Below are 9,844 nucleotides of genomic sequence, written 5' to 3' on the forward strand. Positions count from 1 at the left end.
GGTTGGACACTTGCACTGAGCACAGCAGGCTGCCAGCCCACTATCCAGTGGGAAAATCAGCTATGATATTGCTTTTTCCTCTGAAGCATTCAGAGATTCCCAACTCCTTCAACCACAGAGAACATTTTAAGTTAACTGTTAATTCTTCTTAGTTTTAGAATTATTTATGCTTCATATATCATTCTGAGTGTCAGTTACCTTCTATCATCACGCTTCTCATTTCTGTTTCAGGCTCTGCACTCTGCTTTTTTATTTGCCCCTCCAGTCCCTCACACATGCCTCATTCATTCTTTATGGGGGCAGAAAACTTGAGAAACACGTGAAAAATTGACTGTCTCCAACTAAATGATGAGAACACCTCACTGTCCTCTGCATCTCTCAGAGGCAAGCTGAAGATGTCTGTCCTCATCTGCTGGAGGGGGGGAGCACATCACCCACCACAGGTTGCACAGGAACCCTAAAAACTTGTCTGGAGTGCAAAGTTCATTTGTTCTGTCTGGGTGTGCTGGGAGTGCTGACTCTGCACCACGACTGTGCAATCCCGACCTCTCCTTCGGGCTCCTCTCCACTTTGCAGCTTCACCCTTTCCAAAACAGCAACAGGATGGAAGCAAACCTGCCGTGACAGCTTCCCTGCTGGCCAGGCATTGCTCTCCTCTGCACAGTTCAGCACCTCAAAACTTGAAAGAGCCACTACATTACTCAAAAAAACTTATTGCTCTGTCAGGGCTATCCAAATCTTGGATATTTTAAAAATCCACTTTCATGAGAGCACTTATACATTCAATTGCAGGGGAAGCAGCTGAAAAGTCTTCAGAAATTACACCACTACAAAGCTAATTACACTTCAAAACTCAAACAGGCATTTTCAGTTGCTCATCTCTCACGAATTTCAGGGAAAAGGCTTATTGCAGAGGAATGCTGTAAACAAACCTAAAATCCTTACTTAACACATAATAAAAGCTCAAAAGAACAAACAAAAAAGAAAGGAAAGGTGGTGCCCTGAGAGTGGTGAGACACAACAGAAAGGAAACACAGTACCTGAGCAGTGGTAAGACACTCAATATCATTATCATGGGATAGAAACAAAGTGAACATGTCTCATGCCACTTCTGCTACAGAAGTATCAGGGCATATTTCATTATATTCACTATATAATGCAGTCTGCGCTGCAGTGGGTGCATTTGTAAAGGAACACTACTACAATACCCCCCCCAAAAAAAAAAAAAAAAAAAGCAAAAACCCAGACGGTTTAGTTCCCACAGCAGTGGTGATAGTTCTCTTATCAACTTTCAGACTTCCCCCAAAATTTACTGAGGGAATTCAGCAGACCAGGAAAGAAGCAGACTGCCTATATCATGGGATCTCAGAAATATTCCTTACACAGAGAACTCTACCCTTTCTGACATTAAGCAACAATCACCTCACCTCTAGAGATAAGCAGCAGCCACAAGCCTTGCCCTGGTGGCTCACACCAAGGGCAGGAGCTTGGGAGGACACCCCAAATGCACACACTCTCCATGGAGCCATCCTCCAAAGAGGGACATCGTGCTCCTATCGTCACACACCTGACAAGACCCCCAAACTTTTCATACGTATTGATTCTGCCACTTAGTTACACCCAGAGGAGGGCATGGAACAACCCCACTGTGCAAGGCTTCTTCACCTGTCATAAATGGAAAATGATCCTTCCTTTCAGGAGAGCTCCTGCCAGCAGACGAGCAATGTACCGTGCTAAGCACCCATTAAGAGCAAAACAGCAACTCAGCTGCTCAGCACCCAAATAACGCTGAGGACGCAGGCCAACTCACCTGATTTTATAATTGGGTAAGGTGTGCTTGCGCTTAATCACTTTCTTGAACTGGTTCACTATGATGGAGGTGAGCTGAGGCATGGGCCTCCCTTCAAACTGAGACTTCACCTCAAAGACAATCACGGGGTCGTCCATAAAAGAGAAGGACCAGTGAGTGAAGGGCAGGCGTGTGAAGACCAGCTTCAGCCTCCCCATCACCCGGGAGATCTTCACGAACAGGTAGGCCGACTTGCCGAACACCAGGTCGGCATCGATAGCCAGGTGGAAGCCACCATTGTATTCCAGGTCTACCTCAAAGGCCAGCTCCTCGGGACAGCCCTCCTCATTGCAGGCCACCGGCCGGATCAGCTTCACGGACTTGAAGACAGGCAGGACATCGCCGAGAGAGACCTCCCTGAGGCTGAGCCCCTCCAGCACCTTCCCTGTCATCTTGGCCTGGAGCAGCTCCTCGAACTCCACCTTGATCTTCTTGATGACCCAGTCTCTGACCAGGGCAGTGTCCCTGAGCTCCCTGAAGAGGAAGAGGAAGATGGCATTGAGGAAGTGGCACGTCTCCTCGCGGGAGGAGGGGGCTGGAGGGGGCTCCGGCTGCTGCTGCTGCTGCGGTGGCTGCTGGTGCTGGTGCTGCTGCTTGGGGCCGGGATCGGGGCCCGGGGCGGCGGCGGGCGCGGAGGCCGGGGCCGGGCTGGGGGCTGGCTCCGCGGACGCCGGGCCGCCGGCCGGCTCCGCGCCCTGCAGGTATTCCCTGAGGCCGTGCTCGGCCGCCACGCGGGAGTAGACGATGCCGCCGTAGGCTCCGTCCGCCCCGGGGGGCTCCGGCTTCCTCCTGTAGAGGAGCAGGAGCTGCACAAGGAGCGTGAGGAAGCAGCCGGCCAGCGCCGAGAGCAGGATCACGTAGAGCAGCGGCATCCTCGGGCCTCCGCGCTGCCCCGGGCGCGCCGCCCTCACCGCGCCGCCGCCATCGCGGGGGTCGCGCCCGCGCCCCGCCGGCGTTTAACGGCCGCGGCCGCCAGGGGCCGCCTCATCCGGGTCCCCCCCGCCGCCGGCCGCGGGGCGGGGCGGGGCGGCGGCGGCAGCCAACCAGCGGCGCCGGCCTCGCCCTCCTCGCGCTCCGATTGGCGGGCCCAGAGGGTTACGTCATGTCGCCGGGCGCCGCTGTGGCGTCACGGCGCGGCGGGCGCGTGCGCGGGAGGGAGGGGTGCGTGGGCGGAGCGGGGCGGGCGCGCGCGCGCGGAGGGGTCACCCGCGGCCGTGAGGGGCGGCGCGCGCTCCCGAGAGGCGGCCCGGGGCGCGCTGCCCAGACTCGCTCCCGAGACCCGTGCTCAGGGCGCGCTCCCCAACCTCGCTCCCGAGACCCGTTCTCAGGGCGCGCTCCCTGGAAACATTCCCAGGGACTCCTCTCCCCAGGGCGCGCTCCCCAAAATCGCTCCCGAGCCCCTTTCTCAGGGCGCGCTCCCGGGGAATCCTCTCCCGGGGCGCGCTCCTCGTACCCGCTCCCGGCGCACCGTCCCAAGACCCTGTGCCGGGGCGCGCTCCCCTGATTTGCTCCGCGGGCAAGTCCCGACACCCGCTAAGAGCGCGCTCCCGGTGTGGCCGTGCCCGGTCCCCGGTGTGGCGGTGCCCGGTGTGGCCGTGCCCCGTGTGGCGGTGTCCCGTGTGGCAGTGCCCGGTGTGGCCGTGCCCCGTGTGGCGGTGCGGGCAGGGGGACGCGCCGCCCGTGGGAAGGTGACCGGTGTCCGTGGCACTTGGGCGCCTGAGGAGCACCGAGGGGCGGTGACAGAAAAAGGACATTGAGCATCTTCAAAAATCGGCGGGTGGGTGGGGATTGCTTCGGTGAAATTGCTCCGGAGAGGGGCGATGACATAAAGTCTGTTTTCGTGGGCGTTGTGTGACTTCCTAGAAACCTCCGTGTTTCCTCTGATGAGAGATACTTTTAGCACATTCAAAAAAAAAAACCCCAAAACCTTGCCTAGATGACATTTTATCCAGCTCTGCTATTATTGGTGATGAGATATAAATCTGTTTCCGTCCCATCCAGCTATCTACTTGTGCTTAAAAGTCGTCATTGAGTGCATGAGGTAAAAAAGCCCTACCAAGCCTGTGGAGAAAAGGAGCCTGAAGAAAAGAAAGCCGAGAGCTTTGCATGATATTTCATCCTCTGATGTGTGTGAGGCCGCTGCTGTCCTGTGGGTAGGACAACCAAGGACAGAGGTTTGTTTTAGGACAAACTGGCTTCGATGAGCTCACAGAGGAAAGTAGAGGAGGGATCTCACAGCCCAGGCTGCTCAGAACCTTGCAGGGAGGTGACAGATGTGTCACACACAGCCAGCGACAGCCCATCCAGCTGGGGACATTGGGCATTACAGGAAGGATGGACATTAAAACACTGCTTCAAAACCAGTGAGCGAGGAGAGAAAGAAGAAATGTGACATGAGGCAGGGCTACAGCCTGCAGGGACCCTTCAGAGTAATTATGAACATTCTGAGAGGTTAACTTGGAAGAGCCGTTCAAATTCGGCTTACAGAATTGTCGTAGGAAATACCCGTATTTTTACTGGAAAATATAAACATATATCCAAAAGACACTTCTGTTATTCAGCAAACTCATTTAAGGGCCAGATCAAAAATGTATATACTGCTAGAGAACGTACAGCTGTACACTGTTTTTCCAGGTGCTTCCCTTTGTCAGGGGTAGTCTTTCCTTTCAGTCTTGGAATAGAAGTTTTATGATTTCTGAAAGGCAGCAACAATTGAGACAAAAGTTACTTTAATCATTAAACTTGTTTTTTACACTCTTTTACACTAAATACCTAGCTAAAAGTCCTTTGATAATGTTCTATTTTTATAGAATAAAAGAAAACTCATGCTCACATTGTTGGTTGTTTTTTCCCCCAACCTCCAGGACTGCTTAAAAATGCAAACAAGAGGAGAAGAAAATGTGAAATTTTATTGCCAAGAAGATAAAAGCTCTCTTCCCCATCCCCCTTCGTAAAGTGTGTGGGGTGGGAGGATTGAAAAGCTCTTAATGATGTAGTGCTGTGGTTTGAAACTAGAGATTCAGAGTATGAATTTTTTATAGGTCTTGTGACTGAAAGTTGAAATGCCTGGGTGTTTAACAGAGCACTCCTTTAGAAATGCCAGGGAGGTCATTAGTCCAACATTTGGGCTGCTCTGTTACGGGCCTTCACCGTGGCTAACACAGCCAAACGTGGGAATAATGGAAAGGTTTGGGATTTGCAACTAAATGGCTTTTCAGATAAGGACTAATCTATTCAAAAAGGCAATAGCAGCCTTGCTTTTGGGTCAGGAGGATGAAAAAAAAAAGTCATGTTGCAGATGTCTCAATTGAGTATTTTCTCCTGTTAGACAAGCAGAATAGGGAATTTGGCACATTCTGTGCACCTGATGGCAGCTTAAGAGCCTCGGAAATGTTCAGCTCAGTAATGGCTTTTCTCCTTCCCCGGGAACATTTTCAACAGGAGCTGTGTTATCTTAAAAGCCACGTTCTGAAGCAAGAGTCGGGCGTGTTTTAGAGTTTTCAATGAGAGTGGGAGAATGGAGGGAAATAGCAAATGTGTTAATGTGAATACAAAATGATTGTGCAAAAATGTTATATGACATGGGATTGAAATAAAAGGAAAAGATATTTAAATTTGGCAGGTAGAGGAGAAAATGAAGATTCATTTTAATACTGTCTAAAAGGGCCTTTAGGAACATATTTTACTTTGGCTTCCATTTGGAAGGTATTATTTGCATTTTCTGGAAGTCTAGATGAATAGAAAGGTTTATGTAGTCTCACCAATTTCACCCGGGTTACACAGAGCTTGGTAAAACTGTGTAGAATGTACTCATAGTTTACTCTTTGAATAGCTGGAAATTATTAAATGGGGCTCAAGACATGCAAAATAAAAAGGCCTATATTTATACTGATCTTTTTAAAAGTACTAGGAAATAGTTTATTAAAAGGGATATTTTACCTGTATTTAAATAAGGAAAATACTCTTTTCATTTGTAAATCAATTTAGTACATGACGGCAGCAAATCTAATTTCAACACTTTTGTGGGAGATTTCAACAATGATAGTGCACAAAGATTGCAAAATATGCAGAGTTCCATAATTGATAATGCAGAGCAAGTAGCATAAATTCACAGAAGGGATATGTTTGAGGCAATTGTCCTGTTGTGAGCAAGGAGTGGGGGTGCCTTGGGAACATTTGTCTCAATCCATCTCCCTCCTGCCTGGCCCAAGGATCACTGGGCTTTAGGAGCATTTTCTGTAACCCCAGGCAGCAGGAGCAGGCAAAGCTGCACACTTTAAATTTCATGTTGTGGAACCAAGGAAAGAAACATCCACACCACAATCTTGGAAAGGCAGTTACAGATGGGTGGGTTTTATTTTTTTCAGAACTGCAAAGTAGTCTAAATAGATTGTTTTTCAAAGCAGGATGTTTTGTAATGAGTGGTTTTAGTAATTTCCTTCATCACTGGAGTGGAATTGTTGCCTTCTTTTGTAATATCTGTTGGCAAAATGATTTCATTCTTTCCTAGGCCTCCTATTGTTTTTGTATTACATCTCTTAGAGACCAAAATTAGATTATCATTCTCATGGTGCTGCATGAAACAGGATTTAGAAAGTGATTAGGTAAATTCATGAGGAAAAAACAATCCATTGAAGGCTATTAAACACAAAGATTGCTGCAAGTTGCACTGTGACAGACAGCTGGCGGGTGTCTTTTCCCTTTGACTGTCCTCAGGCATCTACAAATTCAGCACAGGGAACAGCTGCTCTGCTCCAATGCTGAAGATGTGTTAAAACCCAAAAAAAAAAGGAAACACAGTGATTGGTACTCCTTCCAGTTCTGGTTCTGAACTCTGCCAAGAACAGTGTTACCTTAATATCGGGCAATTCTGTGTTTTATTGGTATAAACCTCTTTAAAAACACTGGAGCTTCGGGTGAGATTTCCTTTGATGCCATCTGAATTCCCACTTTTGTTTTAATCCTGCCTTTTTAGGGGCAGGTTGCACTGTGAGTCTGCTCCCAGAGCTGGCAGAAAGAGCTCACCCTGTTTCTAGCTGGGCCCTGGGGAGATTTGTTCAAATTTGTCTCATGCCCCCTCTGAGCCCATTCCTTGTCCAGAGGAGAATCCATTGCTTGTGGCTCCATATTCATTTCCAAATCTCTCAAGTACGTTTCACTATTATAATCTCAATTCCCCCACTCAGAATTTTGTGGGAAAAAATTCCAGTTTGGGTGACTCAATCATATTTAGGCTGTGTTAATGCTGCAGTGAACCACCAGCATTTAGTCAGCTGGGAAAAATCATTGGCTCTCTTGCATTGATGCATCCATTTATCCTACTAAAAATATGACACATGCATCCCCCAACTTCTAGTTATTTTTAAGGATGGCAACTGAGAATTTTGGAAGGTTTTATTCCTATCTTAGAAATGTCTCACTGGAAGACTTATTTTTTTCAAGATGGAAGTGCATATTAGATATTGCTTTTTAGTGGATCCTACTTGACATATCCAACCCTCAGTTTTCAGAGATAAAGAGAAACTAAAGAATTTACTTTGAAATTGTGAATATTGCCTGCAGCAAGAGGAAAAAAACAAAAGAACTCCACTGGCTGAGTAAAGATGTGAATTGACACTTCTGAAAAAGAAAAACTCTGGGTCCAAATTTGCAGATCTGGTATAATCTGTCTCACAACAGGGATGCTGTCATTTATCAATCTTACCTGAAACAAGTACAACACTTGAGTTTTTTGGTAACAGTGGCTTAGAGCCCAACCACTTTGGATCTGAACATGTTAAAACAAAAAAGACAGCGAGGGTTTGCATCCAAGATTTAGTTTGGCCCAAATACAAACCCAGTATTTTCACTGAAGCTCATCTTTAATTATCTTTTAAAGTATGTTCTGCTTGTTTAATCAAGAGCTTAACATTTTGGATGTAAAGATGCTTTGGATACTTACTTCAAGAGGCTCATGATACTCAAGCTTAAAGTATCTGGATTCTTAATTAGGGATTCTGTTGCTATCTTACACAGACTCTGGTTTTTATTATATCATGAAGGAAGATACTCCACTTAGGAACTGTAGCTCTCAGATAACTTTTCCAAGATTAAAAAAAAAAATTAAACCAGCTATTTTAATTGTAAATATAACAAATTCAGGTTTTTAGTATTACCAGAATGCAAGGCAAACTGAAGATTTCCTTTATTCCCTGTCTGCTGGTACATCTTAAGTCCAGAAACTGTTACTTAATTCACAGATGCGGGTGAGACTTGTCACATGTATTTCACTTTTTCCTGCATTTCCTTTGCTGACTTGTGGTATTCATGTAAATGCCAGCTTGCTTAAGCTCTGCAAAGTGATATGTTTGGGACAGTGATGATCACATTTGTCATTTAGTGTTCACTCTGGTACCTTTGCCTTACATGCTCTGAAGCACATTCACATCCCTACTCAGAATTGCAGGCACCTTCCCCAAGGCCCTTTTGCAAGCTCCCAAATTATCTTATTCAGAATGGAGATTGTTTTAGCTACTTCCCCTAATCCATTTCAAGTATAATTACACTATGGTCAATATGTTTTTGATGTTCCATAACCTCACATTATTTTTTTTTAATGCTTGGCTCATTTCCTGGATTAGTCCAAAGCAGCCTCTGGCTGATGGAGAGGCTTCAGGAAACTGCATTAAAAAGCAATTTTGGTTTGCACGGGGATTCACTGGCTAAAGGGTTAATGCACACTTCAGGGATGAATGTGGGGTTTGAGATGAGGGTCCCTGGGAGGTTTTGTGCCTCACTTGCCCTTCATTAAAAGTGTAATTCCCTGCATCAGGCCACAGGTAGTTGGTCATGTCTGGCAGCTGCCGGTTGCGGAGCATCTGCTGTGTCTTGTTAGCCTCCAGATCAGCTCAGACAAATCAGGCCATGGCAGGGAGCTCCTTCCCTCCCTCCTTCCCTCCCTGCTGCTGGAGGTGATCACCCCTGTGGAAAGGTCAGGGCTGCACACGTGGCTGGGCTGCAGTCCTGTGGCTCAGAGAGGGACTCTTCAAGTCCGACCCTTCATCAGCCTTTGTGTCTGATGCTTCATCAGCCTGTATGTTCATCTCTTCATCAGCCTGTATGTTCAACCCTCATCATATATATATGATATATATCTATATCTGACTCTTTATCTCTTTGTCAGCCTCTGTGTCTGACCCTTTATCAGCCTTTATGTCCAACTCTTCATCAGCCTCTGTCCATCTCTTCATCAGGCCCTTTATATGACCCTTTATCCCTTTATCAGCCTCTTTGTCCATCTCTTCATCAGCCTCTGTGTCTGACCCTTTATCCCTTTATCAGCCTCTGTATCTGACCTTTATCATCCTCAGTATCTGACCCTTTATCACCTCTGTATCTGACCCTTTATCGCTCTCTTTATCTGACCTTTATCAGCCTCTGTATCTGACCCTTTATCACCCTCTGTATCTGACCTTTATCACCCTCTGTATCTGACCCTTTATCAGCCTCTGTGTCCAGCAGCAGGGAGGGCAAAGGGCTGCACTGGGGGTAAAGAACCACCTGGCACTGCCACAATCCCAGCCCGAGTTCATGTCCTGGGAGAGTGATTAATTGTGCAAATGCTCGTTAATCCAATTCCAGCAGCTCCAGCCCTGGGATTGGTGACAAGTTGTGGCAGGTCCTGGATTCCTGCAGCTGCTCACAGCCTCCATGGATCCTGATGCTGGCTTTGCTGGAAAGAGAAAAGAAGCAGAGGAACAGGAGATTTGGGGGAACCTGCTCCAGCTCTCCAAGCTGGAGGGAGTATCGCAGAAATTTTAGGTCATAATGACGTTTTCTCAGAAAAGGAAGACTCTGGGATTTCTTTATTATTCACCTTAGCATCTCTGCTAAGTTTCATACAAAGTCTCAAGCTATTAAAACAATTAAAAAAAAAAAAAAAAGGAAATTACTGAAATTACTGATCAGCTCATGTACTTTGTGGGAAAGGTGTGTTAGGTGTAAGGGCAGTGGGCA

General features: G+C 47.2%; 1 protein-coding gene across 1 annotated transcript in view; it reads right to left on the reverse strand.

The window, feature by feature from the left end:
- Positions 1-2,757, reverse strand: part of PDZD8 (PDZ domain containing 8) — a 52,714-nt gene extending 49,957 nt beyond the window's left edge. Inside the window, exon 1 of the mRNA XM_058029190.1 lies at positions 1,811-2,757. Coding sequence (XP_057885173.1) covers positions 1,811-2,721 — 911 coding nt within the window. The 5' untranslated portion in view covers positions 2,722-2,757. The remainder of the gene's footprint in view (positions 1-1,810) is intronic.
- Between the last annotated feature and the right edge of the window lie 7,087 nt (positions 2,758-9,844).

This window comes from Melospiza georgiana, chromosome 8 (genome assembly GCF_028018845.1).
Source record: "Melospiza georgiana isolate bMelGeo1 chromosome 8, bMelGeo1.pri, whole genome shotgun sequence".
In the NCBI taxonomy this organism is placed as follows: Eukaryota; Metazoa; Chordata; class Aves; order Passeriformes; family Passerellidae; genus Melospiza; species Melospiza georgiana.